Source organism: Mustela nivalis, assembly GCF_964662115.1.
Source record: "Mustela nivalis genome assembly, chromosome: 8".
NCBI lineage: Eukaryota > Metazoa > Chordata > Mammalia > Carnivora > Mustelidae > Mustela > Mustela nivalis.
The window spans coordinates 115,476,275-115,503,130 of record NC_139027.1 but is presented as its reverse complement, the minus strand read 5'-3'; the positions used below and the strand labels follow the sequence as shown (position 1 = coordinate 115,503,130).

General features: G+C 40.7%; 1 protein-coding gene across 3 annotated transcripts in view; it reads left to right on the top strand.

Moving 5' to 3' along the window:
* ATRN (attractin) overlaps positions 1–26,856 on the top strand; it is a 148,645-nt gene that overhangs the window by 29,994 nt on the left and 91,795 nt on the right. For all 3 annotated transcript variants that reach the window (XM_082744531.1, XM_082744533.1, XM_082744532.1), the window contains exons 2-6: positions 6,722–6,805; positions 10,952–11,065; positions 17,031–17,159; positions 22,172–22,377; positions 23,453–23,621. In XM_082744531.1, coding sequence (XP_082600657.1) covers positions 6,722–6,805; positions 10,952–11,065; positions 17,031–17,159; positions 22,172–22,377; positions 23,453–23,621 — 702 coding nt within the window. The remainder of the gene's footprint in view (positions 1–6,721; positions 6,806–10,951; positions 11,066–17,030; positions 17,160–22,171; positions 22,378–23,452; positions 23,622–26,856) is intronic.

Here is a 26,856-nt window from a genome sequence, read left to right as displayed (position 1 = left end):
TAAAAGCACAGAAGTGATAATAGCACAAGTGGAACCTAAGGTGAAGGAAGTTTATTATTATTTTTTTTTTTTTAAAGATTTTATTTATTTATTTGACAGAGAGAAATTACAAGTACACCGAGAGGCAGGCAGAGAGAGAGAGAAGGAAGCAGGCTCCCTGCTGAGCAGAGAGCCCGATGCGGGACTCGATCCCAGGACCCTGAGATCATGACCTGAGCTGAAGGCAGCGGCTTAACCCACTGAGCCACCCAGGCGCCCCTATTATTTTATTTTTTAAAAAAGATTTTATTTATTAGGCAGAGAGGCAGGCAGAGAGAGAGGGGGAAGCAGGCTCCCTGCTGAGCAGAGATTTCCCCCTCGGGGCTTGATCCCAGGATCCTGGGATTATGACCTGAGTTTAAGGCAGAGGCTTTAACCCACTGAGCCACTCAGGCGCCCCAAAAGTTTATTTTTTAAGAAGGAAATCTGAAAGCTCATCTCATGCTGATCCAGTAGAGAGAAGTGTGGGGTTGGGGTTGGAATCAGGTTTGTTCTGCTGGTACCCTTGATTGAGTAGAGAATTCTGGACCCAGGTAGAGGATTTAACCCTAGATGAATTTAGATAGTTTATCCATTGTAACCAGGGGAAAGCACATGCATTTAGTAATGGGAAGAAAATGTAGTTCTCCTAATTTATTTCTTCTTCTACCACTATCCACTTAGTGTCATTAAGATGCCAGGCACGCTTCTAGGCACTGGAAATAGAGAACAAAAGAGACAAAAATCTTTACCATTATAAAGTTTACATTCCACTGGGGGAAAATACACATGAAATGAGTAAAGGAATCCACTGATCAGCAGTTGAAATTGGAAAGAGGGAAGAGGATTTGGGAAGTTGAAAGATAATAAGGCATAAAAGTGAGCTGGCCAGGAAAATGGAAGGATTGTTGTCTTATAGTGCTGAGAACCTATTTGAGATGTGTGTTTATAAATGTGAAGTGAGACCAGTCAGCACAACGTTGTGTCTCTAGTTTTAGCCAGCTACTTGGTTGCACATACAGAGTAAGCAGAGTTGGGTTCAACCAGGTTTAGAGTTTTGCTGTATGTGTAACTTCAACTTGCTAAGATGCCACTGAATGTAAAGTACACCTTTATCTTGCGTACCACTAAGAAAGAAAAACCACTTCCTTTAAACTGTGACATGCCATTGACTTTAATAGTATATCCTGATTTCTGAACTATTAGGGGAAGAGGCTCCATCACACAATTGGCAAAATTTGTGGTTGGTGTGGTTTTACTTGAAAGCAACAGAAAATCCAAACATAAATGGATTTTAGCCAAGAGGGATATGAGGAACATGGTAGCCTCATAAGAACATGGCAGCCTCGGTGAGTCTTGCTTCCCTGGCTCTCACAACTGCAAGCACTTTGCTTTTCTTGAACCAGCTTGCTGGGGGGACCTATAGGAAACTCTAGGATCTAGGATCTGTTGTGATCCTCCCAGACAGAGAACTGGTGTATAGCCGGGCCAGTGTAGCAAGGGACAGAGACCGTAAAGCTTCAGATCCTGGATGGTGTGATATAGTAGATCTATCTTCCTGACCGCCACAAGGTCAATATGTTGCTAAGTCGATGGGGAGAATCTCACCAGAGCTTGAGACAAGGGAATTACTGGGAGAACCTGGAAGCAGCAAAGATTCATTCCTTGATGATGGAAGTAGAAGATGGTGTAACCACTTAGGAAACAATTATGGCAGTTTCCTTAAATCTGATATATCAATTTTGATCCAGTGATTTCACTTTTACTTATTTATCCAAGAGGAGTGTCCACACACATCCACACAAAGGCTTGTACACTAGTGTTCTTAGCAGCTTTATTCATGTAACTATGTAATCCAAGTGTCCATCAGCAGGAGAATGAATAAACAAGCTGTGGTATCTTCATGCAGTAGAATGCTACTCAGCAATGGGACGGAACCAACTACTGATACACATCATACTGAGAAGCATCAGGCTGATCAAAAGAAGCAAGGCACAAGAGTGTCTCTGTACGCTTTTATTAAATCATATTGTATAAAACTGGTCTGTAGTGATGGAAATAAGATCAGTGTTGGGAGAGATTAACTGCAAAGTGGTATGAAGGAACTTTTGGGGGTTACAGACCTGTCTTATGTGCTGTTTGGGAGGGTTCCACATGTATATACACTTGTCACAACTTAAATTGTACATTTGTATATAAATTGCTCCTCTCTAAGATTGATTTAAAATTTTGGTTGGAAGGAGGCAAATCGGTATAGCAGTCACACGAAATGTGAAAAATTATATTATGCTGGTAAAACTGTCAGGCTAGGTTAAGAAACAAAACCTAACCATGTCCTGTTTAGAAAAAAGAAACTTTTGAAAATTTGATGAGGAAATATGAAAAATAAAGAATTGAATAAAGATCAGTGGCCCAGGAAGACAACAACAAAAAATCAGTAATTATAATAATAGACAAGATGAAACCTGAACATCAAACTATATAAATGGTTATTATCATGATAAAGGGGACAGTTTATGACAGTCTAAAAGTTACAAACTTATTTGGCTAAATAGCTAAATAAGGCAAAAATAACATCGTAAATGTGTCATGGTGTGGGATTTCAGTACACCTTTCTCAGAAATAGGTCTGGTAGGTAATGGGAGAATATGAGGGAGTTGAATAGTGCATTCAATAAACTGAATTACACATGAATCAGTACTGGTTCACATTCCTACGATAGATTGTCTTTTTTTTGTTTTTTTTTAATGTCTGAGGAACTTTGATCAAAGTTTATTGATGTCCAACACACTTGACCACAAAGAAAATCTAAACAGGTGAGAAAAGTTGAGGTTTGTGGGTTTTTTTTTTAAATAGGCCACTTTGCTTGGTAATAATACCAATGTACTTTAATAATAATTAAAAAGAAAAAGAAATAATAATAAGGTGGCTCCTTTGAAACCTGCCTCCTATGGAGGGTTCCCCTATTTTTTCCCTGTATGTTTGTAGTGCAGAATCACCCCCAGTGTATTCTTGAATTGGAAACTTGGTAGAAGCAAGGAGTTACTAATTATCTGTATCTGGTTTCCTATTGTTGAAGAGTCTTCCTGTTTCAATCAGATGCCTTTGTGTGACTGCTGGTGAAGTGAGCACAGGCAGTACCAGAGTGTGTACCTGCATCACCAGTGATAATATAAAACTTGACCTGAAAGTGTAGTTGATACTCCTGACCTTCCCCTTTCAATAAACACTCTACTGGCCATTCACTAGAACACAGAGAATTTCACGTTAACAATGTAAAAGAAACAAGAATATCTAATATGGGGGTAGGGAGGGGACATGGAGAAGAGCATGCTCTCACGTCCTGCTCGTGCAAATGTAAATTGTTACAGCCATTTTGGAAGTAATTTGGCAGCTTGGCTAACAATTAAAATTCATCTTCCTTTGGCCCAGTAATCCTCCTCCTAAGATTCTATTCTTAGAAATTAAAGCACAAGTAAGGCCATATGTATAGAGATATTTATTGCAGCAATGTGCATAATGCCAGCTGACTGAAAACAAAATGAATGTTATTAGGAGAAAGGCAGAAAAAAATGCTATCCCAGTAGGTTAGAAGATAATGCTCCATGGAAAAAATGAATGGAGACTCATACCTGTTTTGTTGAAGAGATTCTCCCAGAGTTTTGTTGGCGTGAGAAAAAGGAAGATGCAGAAAAGTGTGCATAATTGTGTAGCCAAACATTAATTGAAGAGAGCTATGCATATATCATGGGCTCATAAGTATGAAGAAAACTAGTTAAGAATGCTTACGAGGTGGTTAAATGTTTATCTTAGTGTAGGGTGGTTGGGAGTACTTGGGGAGAGAAGTTACAAAGGGAGAATTGTCCTTCAGTTGACAAAAGGCTATCTGTGATCGTAACTATTCGTTATTTGTAAAATTATATAAATGCTAGATTTAAAGATACTCAGTGAATATTTAAAATTAAAACGATCTATTTCTTTTCTAAAAGTGGTGCTGATTTGCCAAGGCCTGAGTATGTCTATGTATATGAAATACATAGAAACTCTTGGGAGCAAAACAAGCATAGTAAAAAACCAGGAAACTTTCTGAGCTAGAAGGGCCTAAATTGTGTCCACACACACATACACAATGAACCAGTCACCAGTGGGAACTGTATTAGCCCATAAACCTGGAGAGGCCTCTGTGGTTGGTTGGTTGGTACTGCTCTTCATGGACTTTTGCATTTCTTTGGTTTATCATTCTTGGTGTTGGCTTTGTGTTCAACCCCGTAGCATGATGGCTGTGTTGCTGAGATGGAGTTTTGGGCATGAATTGCACCTATGAGAGGCACCTATGGGGCACCTATGAGAGGAAGGGGCAGGAAGCAGAATTGGGTAAAGGAAGAAGTTGAACTTCAATTCAGGCCTGACAAAGGGGAGCTTATAGAGCAAAGGATTGTGTATCAGAGTTGTTTAGTGTTGGATTGAAATGTTCCAGCCTTTCTACCCTCTCTGGTTTGAGCTGCCCTGGGCAAGGCATGACTTGGGGCAAGGCAGCTCCTGAAGAAACTGACACTGGGAGGCTGCCTGTTGAGGAGACAGTAAATCCTTCTTCAAAAGGGAGATTCATGTGATATATCTCCCTGTCTACCACAGTGTCTTTCTTAAGAATGAAAAAATAGTGCCTGGAAGCTCTCCATCAAGACTTGCCCTCACATCCAAGTATTAGATTACATGCTGTGACAGAGACTAGCAGTGACCTTTTTGGCCTCTGTCCCCTTTGCTATTAAAGGCAATCCTGATTTTTCATTGAGTACACGGTCATCTGGAATAATGGCTACATTTCCCAGCCTCCCTCTCCATTTAGATATGTCAGTAACTTTTGGCTGAGGGGATGTAAGTTGAATTGTCCTATTTGACTTAGAGAGAGGGGATGTGCATCTTGTTTTCTTTTCCTTCCTGCTGGGTAGAATGTGGGAATAAAAGCTGGAGTGGAGCAGCTGTCTTGGATTATTAGGTGGAAGCCACATGTTGAGGATGTGTAGAAGAGCATTAGGTCCCTTTCTATAACCTATTGGTTATAGAATTCCCTTATGTGCTCTGTATTTCTTTGGACTTTATATCTTGGTTAAGCCATTACAATTTACATTTTTCCTGTCAGTTGGGCTAGAACCTAATCTTAACTGATACACATTTCTAGTCAGTTGTTGGCAGGGAACACACAACACCATGATTGGCTCGGACTAACAATTTGGGGGTAAAATGGATATTGGGAATAAGTCATGGAGATATCAATATCCAGGTAAGTATGGCAGAGGGAGAGAAGGGGAAAGAAGCCAAGGGATTTGCAGGTGATGATAATTGTGATGGATCATGGAATCTTAACTAGGTAAGGGGAAAGTCAAGTGTGTGGGTTGTGAGTGATGAACAGGAAGAAATCAGTGGATTGGAGTTCCCCATAGGGCTGATGACTTCCTGGAAAAGGGGAAATGAATTTGAGACAAAAGATATGGTGGTCATAGCATAGGATGCCTAAAATGAAGATTTTGGTGCTTTTGCTCTCACAAATAAAGGCGGGGCCCAGAGGAGTGGATGGCTTATGTGGAGTGGAGGAAAAGACCGTTAATGGTGAAGTTAAGAAATGGAGAGCTGGAGTTCTGATTGAAACATCTTGAATGTTGATGTAGTTGAATGGAAGGCAGTGAGCTAGATGCTAGTATCAGTGGGTGAGAAGGAGTAACTGGGATGCCAGTAGTTAACTCAGAAAGTAGGGGAGGCAGATCCAGAGGAGAACATCTATTTCAGAAAGGCTGACACTGGTGATGGAAGAGGGAGGAAAAATCATCTAGAAACAGCAGTGAGGAAGGAAATAGCATCCTTCTTAAATATTAAAAAGTTATATATAGCAAAAGATAACAGACACAAAAATATAAAGAAAAAAGTAAACTGAGAAAATATATTTATAGTGTATTTAAAATGCAGATGGGAGCTCCTTAATATAAAAAGAGCTCCTAAACATTAATTTGAAAAAGACAACTTGGTGGCAGAGTGGGCGCAGAATATGGAATTTTAATTCACAAAGGAGGAAATGCAAATGACCAAAACATATGAGAAGATATTCAAGCTTCAGGGTTAGTAGCAGTCCAAACATTAATGAGATATGAGGATATGCCTATCATATTGGCAAGACCTAAAAATACCGACAAACTTTAGACTTGGCAGGAGTGAGGGAAGACGGGTTCTGGAGGACACTGCTCATGGTGTGTGGTAGATTGCTTTCAGAAGAAGATGAGTGTGATGGGTCCATTGTGTGTTGTAGCTTGATGTGCTTGCCCATCTCAGTTGTGTTCCCCACAGTGTTACTGTATTAGATACAGTTGTACCTGTAACTGTGTGATCTTACTTTTTAAAAACCAACTGATATTTATAAGTAAGTTCTTGTAGCCATTTTCATGGTACAAAGTATGGATTTCTTGTTGCAGCTAGAAAGATTTAGGTAGGTTTTTGCTTATTCCTGTTAGTTTTAGTGTATTTGTACCCCCTTTTCTTAAGTTTATGGCAAGTATTCTTTTCACCCAGATTAGTATACTCTAACTATCCAGTGATTCTCTTCTGGTTATGCATTAATATACCACTATGTTTAACTTTTAAGAAAGATATTGATATGTGAAATTTTGATGGACCTAAGTGTGTTTTTTTTTTTTTTTTATAATTTGCCTTACAGACTAACTGGATCTTCTGGGTTTGTGACAGATGGACCTGGAAATTATAAATATAAAACGAAGTGCACATGGCTCATTGAAGGACAGTAAGTAGTAATGCCTGTTTTATTTTCCAAGCTCAGTGTGGCATTACTTTTTTTTATAAGCAAAATTAACAATCTGTAAAATAAAGTATTTAAAATGTATTTTATTTGATAACTTTTCATCTGACAAGTGAATTTATTTTTCTTAATCTTCATTGTTAATCTGAAAAAAAGTTTTGTGTCAATTTAAAGCTGTGAATGAATTGTTCATACCAGAAATTTGTATATTCAATTATAATCGTTAAAACTTGAATATTTGAAATGGTTTGCTTAAAGCAGTAGACAATTACAGTATTATAACATTTTTGTAAGTGCCTATTTTTATTGTGGGCAGGAAAATAAAAATAACTGTTACTGTTCAAATGGCTTCTTCTCTGGGCCTCCTATACCCTCCAGCTCTTGCCTTTTCCTTCTTCTCTTGTGGCTTTTTTTTTTTTTTTAAAGTAGGATCCATGCTGGACATGGAGCCCAGTGTGCGGCTTGAGCTCGTGACTCAGATCAAGACCTGAGCCAGAATCAAGAATCAGTTACTTATTTGTCTGAGCCACCCAGGCACCTCTCTTTGTGGCAGATTTTTAAAGCAACGTTTCTCAAACTTTGTGGTCTTAGGACCCCTTTACGTTCTTAAATTTTGAGATTTCCAAATAATTTTTGTTTGTATGGATTATATCTATGTTTATTATTATTATTATAAATTAATATCAAAGAAATTCTTCATTAAATCATTTAAAAACCTACTACATGTCAGCCCATGTGACATTTCTATGAAAAAATAAACCCTATATTTTTTAAAAAATCAGTGAAAAGAATGGTATTGTTTTACATTTTTATAAATTTCTTCTGTGGCTCGATAGAAGATAGCTAGATTATTATATTTTCTTCTGCATTCACTTTGTTTCAGTAAGTTATTGTGGGTGAAGTATGTGAAGAAAATTAGTCTTGAATATGTAGTAGAAAAAGGAAGGAGATTTTGATAACCCTTTTAAATAATTTTGAATGGTCTCTTGATACACCATCAAACATCAAAGCTTGACAAGTGGTAATTTCTTTAAAGTGAATTGCAGTGTGGAATCTGAAACAGTGTTCAATGTTCATGAACTTCGGGAACTTAAGTTAAAATCTGTTGGTTTTCTTATGCTCTGGAATGGCTCTTTAACCCTTGGATGGTTCTGTAACAGAACATATGGGTTATTTGGAAACTCGTAGTTTTCTGAATTATGCAGATCGTTTAAATTTTGATATATTTCATGACATAACATGAAAAGAAATCACTTGGTTAACGTCACCATTAATCTCATTGGAAAGTTCGAAGCACCGGGAAGTTGCATCTGGGTGGCAGATGCAAATTTTCCATAACTCTAATTATTGCTTGAGAGCTTACATTTTATCTTTGGCACCAAATACTGTCAGTTGTTTTCTTTGAAGTGACAGACTTGCTTTGTTCATTTTTTTTCAAAAAGTATCTAGCAGATATACAAGTCTGAGTAACCATAGTTTGTTAGTTCTTTTTTTTTTAAGATTTTATTTATTTATTTGACAGAGATCACAAGTAGGCAGAGAGGTAGGTAGAAAGAGAGGTAGAAGCAGGCTCCCTGCTGAGCAGAGATCCTGATATGGGGCTGGATCCCAGGACCCTGGGATCATGACCTGAGCTGAAGGCAGAGGCTTTAAACCACTGAACCACCCAGGTACCCTGTTAGTTGTTCTTCTAAGTAAAAATGATAGATGGCATTCTGGGAAAAAGAGCAATTGGTTCAGCTCTTTTGATTGCAAAGAGTGATTTTCCTTGAGACCACTGTCCTGTGCTGGGCTGTAGAAGTGCTTTGTTCGTACTTCCTGTCCTGTCCTGTTAAATATTCAAAAGTTGTATACTCGTGGTTCAAGACAATGACATTAATCATTTTTACCGCTTAATATAGATACCCTTACACAAAACCCATTTTTCCTTTTTCTGTGAGCGTGTAGTGGTGAAGAATAACAGGGATTACTGGTCCAGTTTGGTGCTTCTGCCTCGCTCTGTCCCAAGGTGCTGGCAGTATCTTTCTCCCCACATCGCTCCGCACCTAGTAAATACCAACATACTGATAAAGGCACGTGATATTTTAGGATTATCCTGAACCTAGATTTGACCTCCTAGACCGCCTCAAAGAGTCTCAGGGCCCCTCCCAGCATCGCGAGGCCCACAGCTCCAGAACTGCTGCTTTAAGGAGTTGTTTGCCCCTATGCTTTCTGTCAGTTCATTCCAATCTGACGTCCTTCTGTAGCAGTCCTCTGAAGGTGCTCCTGGTTGGTCCTCCTCAGCCCAAGGGGTGCTCCTGTTTGGTCCTCCTCAGCCTAAGGAAAACCTTTAACTCCTCTTTCCCCTTATCCCCATATTCAGCCTGTCAGTAAGTTCTGCCCGTTTTCCCTCTAGAATGCCTTCCCAGTCCATCTACCTTCTCCTTTTCATCTTCATCTCTGCCATTGCAAGACACCAACCATCCTGTCTTTCCTGGGCCACCGTGATAGCCTTGAAATTGGCCTCCTGGCTTTTGCTGTTGCACCTTGCCCATCTCTCACTTCTCATCTCGTGTGGTCCTCTGTTTTCTATGTTGCAGACACACTGATTTTTTTCATGTTGCTTGGACACATCAACCTCTTTCTCACTCGGATTTAAGACTGTACTGTTCCCTGTGTCCGAAACATGGTTCCCTATCTGTCTCACATGGCTTATCTCTTGTTCTCAAATCTTCTAGAGGTTTCTGGGGGTAATTCCCTACCACCTGTTGTACACATCACATTCCTTTCATGTCTTCACAAGAGCCATCATCAGCTGAGTTAACTTGTTTATGAACTTACTTAGTTGTTTGCTTAGAGATGTTAGCTAGATGAGTGTGGAGTAGAGGGAAGGCCTAAGGCTGGAGACATATAATTGGGCATCGCCAGGATATAAACAGTGTTGATATTACCAAGAGGTTTTTGAGTGGAGTGTTTGGGTGGAAGCCAGGTTTGAGAGCAAAGAGGGTGAGTGGGATGTGAGGAAACAGAGAAAGCAAAGTCTTGTGTGGAGCTTCACTGTCTTCAGCAGAGAGAGATAATAGCTGGAAGGAGAGTTGAGATTTGACATTTTTATGTTTTGTTATTTTTGGTAAAATACGTGATACTTAAAGAGATTAAAATGAGGATGTGGAAAGTTCCAGATGAGAGGGAGATGTGGGGTGTTTGAAAGATGGACAGAGGAGTGGGTGGGTGTATCTGTTTTGGAAAATGGGGAATTGGGAGATTTTTGTCTGGGTGCTGAGCTTAAGCAGGGAGGTGGCACCAAATGGTTTGAAATAGTAATTGGGAGTGAGCAGCAGTTGTGGAGAAGGAGAGAGAGAATGAGTAGTGGCATTGCTGGCAGAATTGAAGTACCAGTTGGAAGTTGGTAAGCTGTGACCTGTCCTGAAACCAGCCTACCTAGTGGTCTTGAGGACCTCTAGAGGACCAGTGATAGGCTTAGTTTTCTTGGCATTTAATCTCAGTCAAAGAGGATAACTGGTGTCCTCTAGACCAGGCCTTGGCCAGGTAGTTGTATGGAAAGGCAGAAGGGTAGGCAAGTATAGAGAACTGGCAGTTGTGTTTGTGAAATGATGTGGTGTGGAATCTGAAGTTGGGTAAGGAAGGAAGTGCAGAAACGGAAGGACTAATGGGTTGGTTCACGACCTGTTTAAAAACAGCCACTGTAGGGGCACCTGGATGGCTCACTGGGTTAAGCCTCTGCCTTTGGCTTGGGGTCCTGAGATTGAGCCCTACGTCCAGCTCTCTGCTCAGTTGGGAGCCTGCTTCCTCCTCTCTCTCTGCTTGCCTCTCTGCCTGCTTGTGATCTCTGTCAAATAAATAAATAAATAAATATCTTAAAAAACAAACAAACAAAAAACAGCCACTGTACAGACTGTAAGGCCCAGAGAGGCATAGGTCAGGGTGATTTTGTTTACCATCGTGTGCTTCGTGGTCTCTTGCATACAGTAAGTAGGAAATAAATCTTCGACATATGAAGGAATGTCATTTATCTACTATTCATTTCTTCTCTCCCTGTAAGTTCTTTAAAAATCGATCTTTCTCCAGTTTCTTCTCAAATGTTTTATAGTTATGATGATTATTATAAACTGCCTCTCTTGTTCTTTTCAGGCCAAATAGAATAATGAGACTCCGTTTCAATCATTTTGCTACAGAGTGTAGTTGGGACCATTTATATGTTTATGATGGAGACTCAATTTATGCACCACTAGTTGCTGCATTTAGGTAAGTTTCGTCACATAAGTAATAGTTAATCATTATTTGATTTCTAAATTCAGACTTACCTCCTAGATTGCAAACTCTTATGGTCACTTACCACCTTTATTTCATGGAGAAGGTGCTAGTTCTGGAGTCCTCTGTCACTTGTGCTCTAGGCCTGACTTGGTTTCCTGTAGCCACTGGGTAAGTTTCGGGGCTGAGTATTGGACCTCTTGTTTCAGTTTCCTCATCTATAAAATTATGGCAGTCGTATCAAGTTTACTCACTTCTTGTGATTTAAAAATGTTTACATTTAAAAAATGTTACATTTAAAAAATGTTTTGTGAGTAATATATTGGATATTGTTCTGTGAAAAATTTGGATCATGAACCAGTCACCTTGATCCTTGGGGTCCTCATCACGTAGGCCTTTCAGGAATTATTTGTTGAATTCGATCAAGTGTGTGTGTGTGTGTATTTATGTATATGCATTAATAGGGCTGAGGAGGACTTTTTGGAAGAATACACAGAAAATGAAGAGTAACCTGTGGGAAGAGAGGAAAATGCCGATTATGGTTTTTTTTTTGGACAAGTGTATTCTTGATTAGTAGTTAAATGAAACAGCTTAACAATAACTATGTGGAGTGTTCTCTGTTGTTTTGGCATTTTTGTTTTTATTAACAGTAAGTAGCTTTGTTGTTTATTATGTTTTTGACTACATGGGAATTCCAAACCATCCATTTTTCTTCCTTTTACTTGATAGAGAATTTATAAAATGTATTTTTCTATATATAGCTATAGAGAGCCATAGCTGTCATTTTTTTCATCTGCAGCTGACTTTCTGGATTTCTTCTGACATTTTATTTCCCTGACGTTAAAAAGATATCAATTCAACAAATATATTTTGTATTCCTCACGTGGGGTTAGTCTTGACGTTTCATATCAGTGAGGAGGTAACAGAGAATAAACAGTACACAGCGGCCCAAGGACACAGGAAATCAGGGGACTAATGTGCCTTGATATTTCCTCCACTTCCTTCGGCTTAGAATTCTCTCCATCGTATCTTTAAACTAAGAACCAAGGTCATTTTCTGGGTTTCAGAGGTTCACCAATAGAGCCAAAGAATAGGGTAGATAGGCCATGCTAAGCAGTAAAATGTCATCATCCAAGTGTGGGGAGTACATACTTTTATGCCAGAATTTGAGGCATACCTTGGGTTATGTCAAGAGGCACCCCAAACTTCAATAAGCATGAAAACTGTCTATAATAGGATGTTTCCATGATAACACTTGCTAGGAGTTCTGGGGGTTCACTCAACACTGAGTTCATGACTCAGAATTCCTGGAGTCCCTATTATGTGCCGGGCACTCTGACTCAGCTTGCCAGTGGCCCTTGTGGGAACTTCAGCCAAGCAGGTGCATCGCCTTGTGGCTCCCCTGGACTGTATAGCTGATGAGCACACATGTGAAGCAACAGCAGCAACAAAGCAAGCAGGAGGCTGTAATTTTTCAGGTCAGTGACTTCTGAGAGAAGGCAAAGTATATGTACAAATAGCTGGAAGGGTTTTATGGTTCTCTATAAAAGCTCATTAACTAATAATATAAATTAACACATGGATTATGTTAAAATTTAAACTAATAACATATTTAGTTTGAAGTTTCTGAAATAACAGTGAACAAATATGTGTTTGAAAATTGAAATTTGCCTGCAACATGAAACCCCTAGAAGCAGTGATGTGCAGAACACCTTGAAAACCACTGTTGAAGCCATGAGGGCACTGGCACAAGATGGGGGCTGAGGAGGGCTATTGGGTCAGGAGAGCTTTGGGAGGAAGAATCAACCCCATGGTGACCTGCAGGCAGAGGAAGAGGCCGAATGGTGGGAGCCTGTGGGCACAAGGCCCAGCTAATGAGAACCCGTGGGATTCCGAAGGTGGGGACTGTGGGTATCATTTCTGCCCAAGTCTCTCTGTCAACTCGGAGCAAATCAACGTGCTCTAGTTCTCAGTTTCTGCTGCCTCAGGTCCCAGTGCTCTACTGTGCTTTCTCTGAACTCCAAAGTCCCATTTGATTCTGAACTGGCTGATGGCCTTTATCTTTGACATATTGAAGTTCTGAATAAAATTTGTGTATCAGACCAGGTTCCGTTAGCAGACAGATCTGAGAGCCGCGGGGGCGGCAGGATTCTTCCAGCTCTACCACATTCTGTCTGTGGGACACCGACTTTCACAGATGTGTCAACAGAGCACCTCTGTGAACAGCCCTTCTGCTAGGGGCTGTCGCAGAGTGGGGAGTGGTGGTGGAGCGGGGAGAAGAGATTTCTCTTCTGAGAACTTTCTTCATCAGCACATTATTCTTTGGAGAGTTGGTGGTTTTTTCTGGCCGGGGGGAGGCATCTATTGATAGGGCAATTGTTGAGACTGTGACAGAGAGCTATTAGAAGAGCTTCATGAGAACAGGAATCCATCAGTTGTCCGGCACTCTGCTGACCCAGCCGTGGTCAGACCATGGCACACAGAGAAGCCGTCAAAGGCAGGTAGGTACCTCGCAGGTTCGTGGATCTTTCCACCAGGACCTAACCCTAACCCCAGCCCCGTCGCCAGACTCTGAGCTTGAACTTGAAGAATCTGGCTTCCCTTCCCCATCTCCCTGCCCCCGGGGGGCATCTCATCTTGCAAGGAGACAGGTGTGTCAAATCTAGGGTTACCAGGAAGCTCGACTGGTGTAGTTGGTGAAGGCAGGGTGTGCCCCAGGTGTGTTCAGAGAACCCAATTCTGCCTGGCACCATTCTACTGAATTAAGAAAATATCTTTGAACGGTGGTTTTCAAAAATTGTTCTGAACAGTGGTTTAAAATATAAGATTATACTGAACCCCAGGGCAGGCAGTTCTTGATTGGCTCAAGCTGAACATGTGACTGCCCCCTAAGCCTTGGTTGAGTGTATTTATCTACCTGGGGGTAGGAGAGGAGGAGGGAGGTGGGAGGCGGCTCGTGGTGACAGTTGAATGGCACGCCTGCAGCATCGCTTTCTCACCCACGCACTTTCCATTGCCTTGTGTGCTGGGCCAAGGCTGTTTGTATTTATTTACCCTGTAGAAGTTTATTTTTGTCATAAACGTGTTGTTTTATTTTCACTGGGAGAAAGTGGCACATTCCAAAGCTGTCACAATGTCAGGTTTTTCAAAGTGAAAAGAAGCCAGTGCCTGAGTTTCTCTGACAGTGAGGAAGCTGACCCCCTTTCTCCAGCATCACGTTTATCTGGTGCACGCAGCCCTCCACCCCTGCCGTGTGACTCTGCCCTTCCTCCCTCCGCCCAGCCTACTGTTCTGTCCCGCACACTTAAATGTCCCCACCAGATGAGTAATAAACACCATGAGCCATCACTTACTGAGCACCTGCTAGTGTGAGGCGGTGTTTCAGGACTTATGTGCTGTAATAGTTTGTTATATCGCTGCGAGGCAGGCAGGATTTCCTCCTGTGCACTTTGAGGACACTGAGGTTCCCAGATGTCTGTGACATGCCCAGGCATGTGGATTGAGGATTGGTGTTCCCATCTCTGGTCCTGACGCTCATGCTAGGAGAAGAGTGTGGGTTTTCTGCATGTGATGAAGCCCCCAGTCATTCCTGAGGCAGTATTTCTTCTGGGAAGATTACTTCCAACATACCTATTTCGAGGTGGCCCTCTAACAGGTACGTCCCTGCTCAGCATTTCAAGGGATTTTGGTACATGAAATTGATGAAAGCATGATCACAGTTGAAACCTTCATGTAGGTCTCTAACAAAGGCTACCTTTCCCGAGAGACCTTCTCTAGCTGCCCCTTTCTAAAGTAGCACCTTTGTTCTTTCACTGTTTTATTCTTAGCATTTATCTCTGCCTGGTGTTACATACAAACACCTGTGTGTCGGGGCGGGGGTGGGGGTATATCTAGGCTCACTTGTCATTTCCCTGATGTGAATTTCATGGAGGCAGGGAGTTCTTCACTGCCATGTTTCTGGTACCTAGAACTGTGGCTCACATGCAGCATCAGTAAATATTGGTTAGCTGACTACACAGTGCAAAATACTTCTCTGTTTTGTAAACTTGGAGCACCTTCGGAGTTCTCGAGTTCCTAGAATTCTGTCTTTATATTTAAAATCTTACTGAATGAAAATCCCATCCCTTCCTCCTCATTTCCTGCTTCTATATTCTTCCAATTAATTATTTTTATATGCAGTTACCTAAATATGTGTAAATGTACACATATGCTAGGCCCATTGTTTTGCAGCTTGTTTTTTCCTCTACTTACTGGAATGCCTTGTCGAGCTCCTTGTTAGTTCTACAGACTTCCAGATACGGAATGATTCGTCATCTGACTCCCTGCAGATTCATATTTAGGTGGTTGTCTTCTTCCTCTTTTTTTTTTTTTTTTTTGAAGATTTTATTTATTTATTTGACACGAAGAGACACAGTGAGAGAGGGAACACAAGCAGGGAGAGTGGGAGAGGGAGAAGCAGGCTTCCCGCTGAGTAGGGAGCCCAATCCGGGGCTCAATCCCAGGACCCTGGGATCATGACCTGAGCTGAAGGCAGATGCTTAACGACTGAGCCACCCATGCACCCCCCCTCCTCCTTTTTTATTAAGTAATCACTATGCTCAACGTGGAGCTTAACTCATGACCCCTAGATCAAGAGTCACATGCCCTACCAGCTGAGCCAGCCAGGTGCCCCTAGGTGATTTTCAAGCTTTTGCCAGTCTGAATAGTGCTACAGTGAGGACTGTTGTATATTTGTGTTTGTGTACATGAACAGGTATTAGTTCTACAAAGAACTTAGAATTGCTAGGTCACAGTGAATGACTGTCGAAGACTGTCATAGGGCCTGATGGGGAGTTTATGTGGTGTGTGCTATAGGAAAGCAAGGAGACTAGTGTGGCTGGGGTTGAGTGAGTGAAGGGAAGAGAGTAATAGATGAGATGTTTGTTCGTTGGATGGGGCTGTGTGTGTGGAGCAGATTGCATAGGACCTGGTAAGGATTCAGGTTTACACTGAACGTAGTGGTGGTGATAGTGCATTGATAATCGGGCAGAAGATGTGCACATTGAAGAAATGCAGAAGGCAAGTAAACATACAATAAATGATTAACTTCAGGAGTGTAAAAGAAACTCAAAACCACAATATAAAACAATTACTTTTTACTTATTTAATTACCAAAGCTAATATAGGACTGGTAATCCTTCCTATTGGCAAGTGAGGTAGGCTGGACCTTTCCATTCTCATATTGATGAGATTTCAAGTTGACATATTGCTTCTGGAAAGCAAGTTGGTTTTATGGATCAAGAGGTTTAAAGCCATCCTTTAGACCCTTTGATTTGATAATTTTTAATGCTCTCTAGACACCCAGCAAATATCTTGTGTGTTGGACGCTGAATGAGAGGGGGATTGCTTATGATGTATTACTTATAAAATAGAATATAAGATGTTATATGGTATTGATTAGGCAAAGAAAGTACATCAGAATAATAGTGTTAAGATTGTGATTCTGACAAATAAAGCAATACAAATATTAAAAAAAAAGATTGTGGGTGTTTATCAAGTTCATTTATAATTTTACTCTTCATACTTTCCAGTAGTTTATATTTGACATTTATCAACTCATAAAGTTTGTTACTGTGATTTTGAAGGTTTACTGAGTTTTTTGAAGAGGAATTAGAAATAGTTTTATATACCAAAAAAAAAAAAAAAAAAAGAATAGGGTCATTGATTGCAAATCTTTTTAGAAATATAAGCCAGGATAAAGGAGGGCCTGGTGAAAGATTCAGATCTGTTCCTCAGAGAGTTCAGAACTGGATCCAGACTGATCGGGTGGCAGTATGTGTTTACCACAAGAATTTGCCCCTCTTCCTCAAAGTGTTTTTAAAAAAATTCTAAGATGAATTCCAGGTTTGAATTTGTGTGCCGCCATGTGATGTGCCTGGTGACCATGCTTCCCTTTGTAAGAAATGTGTTTTTGTTTCAGTGGCCTCATCGTCCCGGAGAGAGATGGCAACGAGACTGTCCCTGAGGTGGTTACCACATCAGGTTATGCCCTGCTGCATTTTTTTAGTGATGCTGCTTATAATTTGACTGGATTTAATATCACTTACAAGTAAGATATTTAAGTCTAATCGTTGTGATTTTATTCAGACACTGTATTTAACAGTAATAACAACTAACATGTATCGAGGGCTGACAGTGTGCCAGACATTGCACTAAGCGGTATGCGTGGATTTTCTCGTCTAAAGTTCTTTTAAAAACTCAGTGAAATACGGCACTGTGTTTTTCACTCATTCTATAATGGAGGAAACTGGTGGGAAGCTGTGAAATACATTGTCAAAAAGATCTGGGACCACAGTTGCAACCCAGGTCTTGCCTTTGAGCTTCTTCTGGAAAAGAGGGGCATTTTTCTGCTGCTGGATGAAAACACTGGGGCTTCTTGCTAAGTGCAGTTTAACAGATATTAGTCATTCTTATGTGCTCAGTTGTTGGCCCACTGATGAAGACTTAGCTGAGATTACAGAGGAAGTGTAGACAAACAGATCTAGACAGCTTTGGGAATTTGTCATGATAGGAGAGAGGCTGACTTTTGTCTTTTCATATTTTACTCTTAAGAAATGTTTGTTTTCCTAAGTCTTTAAACCCATAAAGCTCCCTAAGCAAGGGCTCTGTAATAGAGAGTGTCTTTGGCGCAAGGAGCCCAAGATACTATGTGTTGTTTTTTTTTTAACTTAAAAAAAATTTTTTTTTATTCATTTATTGGACAGAGATCACAAGTAGGCAGAGAGGCAGGCAGAGAGAGAGGAAGGGAAGCAGGCTCCCTGCTGAGCAGAGAGCCTGATGTGGGGCTTGATCCTAGGACTCTGGGATCATGACCTGAGCCAAAGGCAGATGCTTTAACCCACTGAGCCACCCAGGCGCCCCTGCTATGTGATTTTTTTTACAGAATAAGTTTGCCAACTCCTGGCAGCGGCAGGAAGCTCCATGTATATATAACCTTTATGCTGGATTTTTTATCTGCCTGTTTTCTCAGGGTCTCCGGATTCTTTCAGACCTCTTTAGACTGATCTCTGTCTTGCTTGGTACACTCATTTAGCTTTTCAGGTGCCCAAGGTTTGTGACTTGGCAGCCTGGCCAGTGTATCACAGTACTAGCAAGCTGATTTTTCATGAGCCAGGCAGACATAAAGGCTGGGTAAAGAGGAAAGACTGATGAGTCTGGTTGGGTACATGTGAGATGTCTAAGCAGGACATTGATATTCAGATCCAGGGCCCAGAAGAGCCAGGGGTTTCATCTGGGAATCACTGGCACATGGACAGTAACTGGCTTATGGAGCATGTACACAGTGAGGAGAAAGGCAGTAGAGGCAGCTAAGGGGTAGAGGAATGCCTGTGGGCTGTGTTGTTACAGAAGCTCAGAAAAGAAAGTTTTAAGGAGGGAACTGACAGCTATGAGGTTGAGTAAGCAGAGGGGGCCCTAGGTGACCCTAGCTGGGGAGGGTGGAGTCAGGGGCCTGGGAGAGGCACAGTTCAGAATGGAAGGTTAGAGAGTCACAGCATTGAGAGTGGGACACTCTGGGAGGAAGGAAGTTCAGATCTGAAGGGAAGAGTAAAGGCTTAGGCTGGTACTTTTCGAACTTCACATGCACAGGGATCTTCTGGAGGGGCTTGTTAAGACATGCATCCCTGGCCCTTCTTCAGAGACCAGAGTTCAACAGAGCTGGAGCCTGAGAATCCAGATTTCTGCTAAGCTCCTGGGTGATGCTGCCTCCTCCTGTCCATGGTCCACACTCTGAGGAGCATTGCTCTAGCCATCCATCCAGGCCCCATTCCAGGTTCCCTACAGGTTCTTAGGTACAGTCTTTGCTCTTCCAAGTCTCATAGTAGCAGCCTTGGGGAAGAAGAGAAACTCCAGGGAGGGAGCATCCCTAGAGAGAAGGCAATTCAAATATCCCTTGACACCGGAAACCCTTTGCCCCATCACTGGAGAGCTCTGTTAGCTCTGTGGTCACTATCTTCCCAAGAAATGCATGTTTTTCTTACCCTCATTGGTGTAGGGGAAGCCTTGATCTCTCGTGGAGACCAGAATTAGTATTTATTTATTAAGTGAAGGAATGTTAAGGTTATCCTAAATTTTACTAGCTTCTTGGTTCCAAGATCTCTCTTCTTTAAAAAGGAGCCCTAAACCATTCTGGGGCTTCTAGACCCTTTGAAAAGCCAAATTAAACAATGTTCTTTATTCCCAGAAGAATGCCCAGAAGGACACACATAAAACATTGTTACTCATTTTCTAGGTGTCCTCAGGTTGCACTGAATCGTACCGTTGGACCTGCCTCAACTGGGGACCCTTGAGTCTAGTACCTACAGCTACTTTGGTGTTGCCTAATTTTCTTCTCAAAGAAGAGAAAAATAGTTATATTTTATTTTCACACGAATTGGCATTTCATCTTATTTCTGAGTCACATTTTAAGCACAAATAATTAGACTAATTTTCTCATTACTCCAATTTAGATATATGCGCAGATGTTTCAATGTATTACCTGCCACTTTCATTTTTCTGAGATTCAAAAATGATTTTTGTGTTTTGAGATTTTATGTAACTGTAATAAGTGATCATAATTAATTTTTGGCACATGAAGTCCATGAATGCCTGAGGGCACTGGAGTGGAGAAGTTGAGGCACAGGGGAAGTTGTGATATTTGTCCTCCTTTAGTTTAGTAGGTGCTAAGGGTTACTCCCTCCTTTTTTCTTTTCAGTAACATGAAGTTTTGGTTGTATGCCATTCCCTGGTATACGGTTAATAAGTGTGTCAGTAGGAAATGATAATTTAACATATTTTTGGTGTGAGACATAAGGATGAGCACATCGTGGCAATGCTTTACTACAGTTTTATCCTAGACCCTTTGTAAAAACAAAGTGTGATTATTGTAGCCATTTTACCTTAACAAGTCCAATCTGAGATTTAAAGTTTAGTTTTTATAAACCATTGTCTTACAAAGGCCTTTTTCTTAAAAAGATGAAATTGAAGCTTTACTTCTGTGTTTATATTATTATAGAGATGGTAGATACCACTTTCTAGAGGCTGATAAGAATGTCATTCAGCTTTTTTTTTTTTTTTTTAAGATTTTATTCCTTTATTTGACAGACAGAGATCACAAGTAGGCAGAGAGGCAGGCAGGGGGTGGGGGGAGAAGCAGGCTCCCTGCTGAGCAGAGAGCCCGATGCGGGGCTGGATCCCAGGACCCCGGGATCATGACCTGAGCCGAAGGCAGAGGCTTTAACCCACTGAACCACCCAGGCGCCCCTCATTCAGCTTTTTTTTTTTTTTTAAGATTTTATTTATTTATTTGACAGACAGAGATCACAAGTAGGCAGAGAGGCAGGCAGAGAGAGAGAGAGGAGGAAACAGGCTCCCCACTGAGCAGAGAGCCCGATGCGGGACTCGATCCCAGGACCCTGAGATCATGACCCAAGCCGAAGGCAGCAGCTCAACCCACTGAGCCACCCAGGTGCCCCCTCATTCAGCTTTTTTAACCAAATACTTTATGTACTTATTCTGCTTACTGGGTCTTGAGAAGTAGATATACATATTTCTTACATTGTAATTACATAGATTATAAAAATACTGTTTATAAATATTTACAGAATTATAGAATATATTATAAATATGTCATAAACTGATATTTGGGTACAGGTGTAAACATTAATTAGCTTGTTTTTAATAATTGATTCCTGATTTTTTATCAAGCTTTGCTACAAAATTTCTTTTTAGTTTTCTTTGTAGGTCTTAGAAGAAATCTACATTCTTTAAAAGTATCCTGATAGTTCCATTATTGCTTCCCCCTTTGAAATGTGAATTATGTCTTCTTAGAGTGCTGTCAATACAGTTATCTTTCTTTTTAAATATTATTATTTGAGGGAGGGAGAGAGCATGAGTGAAGGGGGAGGGGGAGCAGCAGACAGAGGGAGAGAGAGAAGCAGACTCCCCACTGAGCAGGGAGCCTGATGTGGGGCTGGATTGCAGGACTCCAGGATCATGACCTGAGCCAAAGGCAGATGCTTAACGGACTAAACCATCCAGGTGCTCCTCAATATAGTTACCTTTTTATTTTTTAAGATTTTATTTATTTGACAGACAGAGATCACAAGTAGGCAGAGAAGCAAGCAGGAGTGGGGGAGACAGGAAGCAGGTTCCCTGCTAAGCAGAGAGCCTAATGCCGGGCTTGATCCCAGGACCCTGGGATCATGATCTGAGCTGAAGACAGAGGCTCTAACCCACTGAGCCACCCAGGCGTCCCTCAATACAGTTATGTTAAGTTGTGTTATTATGAGATGCATTATAGTTAAACTGTTGAATTAAACTGGTCCTCCCTTTTCTTCCATCTGATATGAGTAGATGACTTATTGAGGAATTTTAAATATACCACCCTGGGCAATAATCTTTAACTTTCTGAACTTTTAGAAACTGTCCAGAGGTATACACACCATGAGGATGGGTAATTTATTGTTAGTCCTTTGTTTTATCCCCTTCCTCCAAACTTGGAAGCTTGTATTTGACAGTTTTCTTTTTTTATTATTATTAGATTTTACTTATTTGAGAGAGAGACTGAGACAGAGCAAGCATGAGCAGGAGGAGGGGCAGAGGGCGAGGGAGAAGCAGACTCCCCACTGAGCAGGGAGTCTGATGCTGGACTCCATCATATTCCAGGACCCTGGGATCATGACCTGAGCTGAAGGCAGAGACTTTAAACCACTGAGCCACCCAGATGTCCCGTATTTGACAGTTTTCTAATGCCCATCACTAGGGGGGCCACCAAGAACAGCATAGTCATCCCACCTTTGAGAAGCTAAGCCCGCACATTTTGCAAGAATTTCTTCTCCCTTTAAGTTTTTTAACTTGCCTTGCCCTGTGAGAATCCAGCAGGGTTGGATTTGATTTCATTACCTGTCCTAGCTATGCAGTGTTGACTGACCCTACTTAGGCCAACTGGTAAGTGCCGCCATTATGCTTGTGGATGAACTGGAGAGCCCATGAGAGTCTTAAACCTTGTGTAGGTAAAAATTCTGCTAAATTAATTGAAGTGTTGCTTTGTGTTGATTTCATTCTCCCCCACTGTTTTTATAGTTTTGACATGTGTCCGAACAACTGCTCAGGCCGAGGAGAATGTAAGAGCAGTAATAGCAGCAACACTGTCCAATGTGAATGTTCGGAAAACTGGAAAGGGGAAGCATGCGATATTCCTCACTGTGTCCATGACTGTGGTTTTCCTTATCGAGGCGTTTGCAATTCAAGCGATGTCAGAGGATGCTCCTGCTTCCCCGAGTGGCAGGGTAGGGGCTGCTTTTCTCTTGGTTTTTCTTCCCTTTTACAGCATCTTCCTAGTTGAGTAAATTATACATTGACCTCATTCCTTGCACATATTCCACTTATGTTAATGAGGTATCAGGGAGCATTGAAGTCTTTGCATTTTGTTATTCAGATTCTTAAAAATCTTTCAATTTCATAGATGTATGGTTGTAGTCTCTTTAGAATTATGGAGGGGTTTCAACATTCTTCGCAATTCATTCATGAAAATTGGAGGACTTGGTCTCAACCTCAAGAAAATACAGCAGAGAACCAAGCCTAGGAGGTGGGACAAGAACTATCAGTGATAGTATCTCTCAGATAGTATCTCTCAGAAACTTTCAATAAATTCAGAAAAAATTGGGGTCGATTATACAATATCATTCTAAAACAGCAAGTGGAATTACCTGCAGATAGAGAGGTTATCGGAGAAGCTTTAGCAAATTCTTTAAGGTTTGTGTGAGAAGACCTGTTACTGATTTAGTGTTTTTCTTTATACATGCATCTTTTCTTCAGAGTACTTTTATTTTGAAAGGAAATGTGTTTAAATGCTCTCGCTTATGTGCTTGGGCCGAAATCAATGAGCTAAGGAATTGAAGTGTTTGAGTACCTATCTCTGTGGAAAGGTAGCAGCAGGCGGCACAGCCCCCAAGAATGGAGTTTCTTGATTTTCCAGGAATTGGATGGGTTGTATTATTACTCCCAGGACTAGTCTTTCTTTACCTTTTAACCCTAAAGTTTTTTCATTTGAATCAATAATTTCTTTGTCTACTCTTTCTTCTGAGAGCTGCTGAAGCAAGTATTTCATTACTAAAAAATCCTAACCTGACTGTGGTCAAGTCATCATAAGAAAGTACATGATTTTGAATTATACTGGAGATGACCCTTGGTCACCAGCTTTGAGTGAATCGAAAGAATGAATTAAAGGGCTTTGTCTGACATTTTGATGCTAAAGGAACAACTAAGTATTCTTTAGATAGTTGTTACATTTATATGATTAAAACTTGAAATCAGTAATTTTAAAGCTGCATTTTGTGAAGCTAATTTATTCTATTTTATTAGGTCCCGGATGTTCGATTCCTGTGCCAGCTAACCAGTCATTTTGGACTCGAGAGGAATATTCTAACCTAAAGCTTCCCAGGGCCTCTCACAAAGCTGTGGTCAATGGAAATATAATGTGGGTTGTTGGAGGATATATGTTCAACCACTCAGATTACAACATAGTTCTAGCGTAAGTTGTTTTAAACATTTTTGTAAGAAGCTTACTAGTTTCCCATTTTGAAAATTTAGAGATAAATGAAATCGTCAGTGATTCCATTACCAGAGGAAACTCCCTGTTAGTATTTTAGTAGTACTGTTCCAGAATTTTTTTGACATGTTCTTAGTTTTTGAAGTTGGGAGGTATAAGGAATGCATTGTTATAATAAGCAATAATTAATCTTTTCTAGGTACTATCTCTTAAATTTTACCTTAGGCTCTATATAAATTGGGGGTTACTTTACCTATAAATTTAATTAGCATTTTTGTAGGTCAGATGGTTTGAATTTATAGTTTGCTAGAGAAAATTATGCCATGGTCTAACACTCGACCCAGAGTTTGATGGTCCTATGTTACTTATCTTGAAGGGAGAATATATGTTATCACAGTGGAGTTATGAAGTTAGTTATGAAGATTGATTTTAGGAAGAAATTTATGAACACGTACTCATGCCAGTTTTGTACCCTGGACATTTTTTCTAGGCATTTTTTATTAATGAATATTGTAAAAATCCAGAATCTGTTCTGTAAGGGATTCTGGAACTATGGCAGTAAAGGCATGGTTTCTGAATCTCAAGTAGTCATTAAAGCATATAGATAACTAGCATAGCAAAATGAAAAAAACACATGGGTAACAAAACAAAACTTGGTCAGAAAACAAAACAAAACAAAACAAAACTTGGTCAGAAGGTGTCTGCACAGATGAGGGGGGCTAACTATTGACAGCTACAAAGCCTTTGTGGTATTAGAATCTGAGCAGGAGTAAGCAAAGGAGAGCAGGTGGCCAACTGATAGGCTCCAGCATACCTAGAAGAAGTTGCTTTTGAGAATGGCAGTTGGAACTGGAAAGATTTGTATATTTTGGTAGGGGGTAAGCACAAGGGATCTGTAGTAGGGTCTGAAGGGGCTAGAGCAGTTTATGCCTTTTTAGCTCCCCAAATGAACTAGCCAGTCTCTTCATGAGAGAAATTTCCACACCAAGAAGAAACTGCTGGGAATAAAATTCAAATTGAAGAGAATAGGGACCATAGAGGAAAAATTAAGAGTGTCCAGGTAACAGTCAGGGAGGGACAGAGCCAGATATCTCAACAAGTAAGCTGCTGTCTTTTGAACACCACACTGTTGACAATAGAAGAGTAAACTAGAGAGCTGAGAAACTAGGAAGATGGTCCTAACCCCCCAGGCCTCTCCTGTAGAAGTTCAGAAAAAAGTAGTTTTACTTAAAATTGAGCAACAGATAAGTATCAAGTTTTAATGACATAGAAAATTAAAAGTTAAAGTAACATAGAAAGGAAAAAGAGACTACCTGGTAGAATAACCCACCACTGTACATGAAAGGATAGTAGAAAAATACACTTATAAAACTGATGAAAGTGAGAACTTACTGTTCCCAAGCAAGCTAAAATACAGGAAGAAAATGATGCAAGACATGAAAGAACAATAGAATCAGAAGTAGAAAAATCCAGAAATGAGATGGTAGAAGTTAGGAAAGAATTTTTTTAAATTTAATTTTATCTTTTCAGTGTTCCAAGATTCATTGTTTATGCACCACACCCAGTGCTCCGTGCAATATGTACCCTCCTTAATACCTTCCGCCAGGCTTACTTAACCCCCCACCCCCACCCCTCCAAAACCCTCAGTTTGTTTCTCAAGAGTCCACAGTCTCTTACGGCTCATCTCCCCCTCTGATTTCCCCCAATTCACTTTTCCTTTCCTTCTCCTAATGTCCTCCGTGTTATTCCTTAAGCGCCACAAGTAATTGAAACCATATGATAATTGACTCTGCTTGACTTATTTCATTCAGCATAATCTCCTCCAGTCCTGTGTCAGTATAAAAGTTGGGTATTCGTCCTTTCAGATGGAGGTATAATACTCCATTGTATATATGGACCATATCCTCTATAAACAACTCCTCAAACTCAACACTCAAAAAACAGATAATCATGTCAAAAAATGGGCAGAAGATATGAACATACACTTCTCCAAAGAAGACGTACAAATGGCTAACAGACTCATGAAAAAATGTTCATCATTATTAGCCATCAGGGAGATTCAAATCAAAACCACATTGAGAGACTACCTTACACCAGTTAGAATGGCCAAAATTAAGAAGACAATAAACAACAAGTGTTGGAGAGGATGTGGAGAAAGGGGAACCCTCTTACACTGTTGGTGGGAACGCAAGTTGGTGCAGCCACTTTGGAAAACAGCGTGGAGATTCCTTAAGAAATTATAAGTAGAGCTACCTATGACCCTGCAATTGCACTACTGGGTATTTACCCCAAAGATACAGATGTAGTGAAAAGAAGGGCCATCTGTACCCCAGTGTTCATAGCAGCAATGGCCATGGTCGCCAAACTGTGGAAAGAGCCAAGATGTCTTCAACAGATGAATGGAAAAAGAATTTAAAAATGATTTCAGAATTGAAGACAAACCCAGGAGAAACACAAAGTAAATAAGATACTCCTTTCTTTCTTTCTTTTTTTTTTTTTTTAAGATTTATTTCTTTATTTTAGAGGGAGAGCATGGGTGCACACAAACATGAGCAGGGCGAGGGGCAAAGGGAGAGGGAGAGAAGCAGACTCCCTACTAAGTGCGGAGCCTGATATGGGGCTCAACCTCACGACCCCAAGATCATGACATGAGCTGAAACCAAGAGTCAAATATTTAACAGATTAAGCCACCCAGGTGCCCCAATTCTCCTTTAGTAATAGAATATGAAAAAGGAAATTATTAAAAGTCACAAAGAAATGAAGGTCACTTTCCCCTATTCTTTATGGTAAATACAGCTAAAAATCCTGGATTATATGTAATGCAAACATGGGAAAACTCTAAAAGGTAGAAAGAAGGCAGTCTGGCTAGAGACCTCGGGACCCAGGGAAAGAGGTAACGGCAAATTCCAGGGGTTTTCTTTTTGTCTCATGTATCTCAGATTTGTGGTTGGAAAAAGCAGCAATCTGGAAATACCAGTAGGCACAAGCCAAAAAATCCCCAAGAACAAGCCCGTCTGTTCTCTCTAGCCAAAGGACTAGGAAGGGGGCAGCTTAGCAAGACAGAAAACTTTTAGACACAAATAGCTGCTCTACTATAGCCAAACACTACAGAAAGAACCGTGGCCTTGCCTTCATTGCTGTCAGCAAAGTCCAAGTATAGAGTCTAGATTTTCACTTGCCAGGATCTGGTGAGGTACTCCAACCACTCTCCAACTGC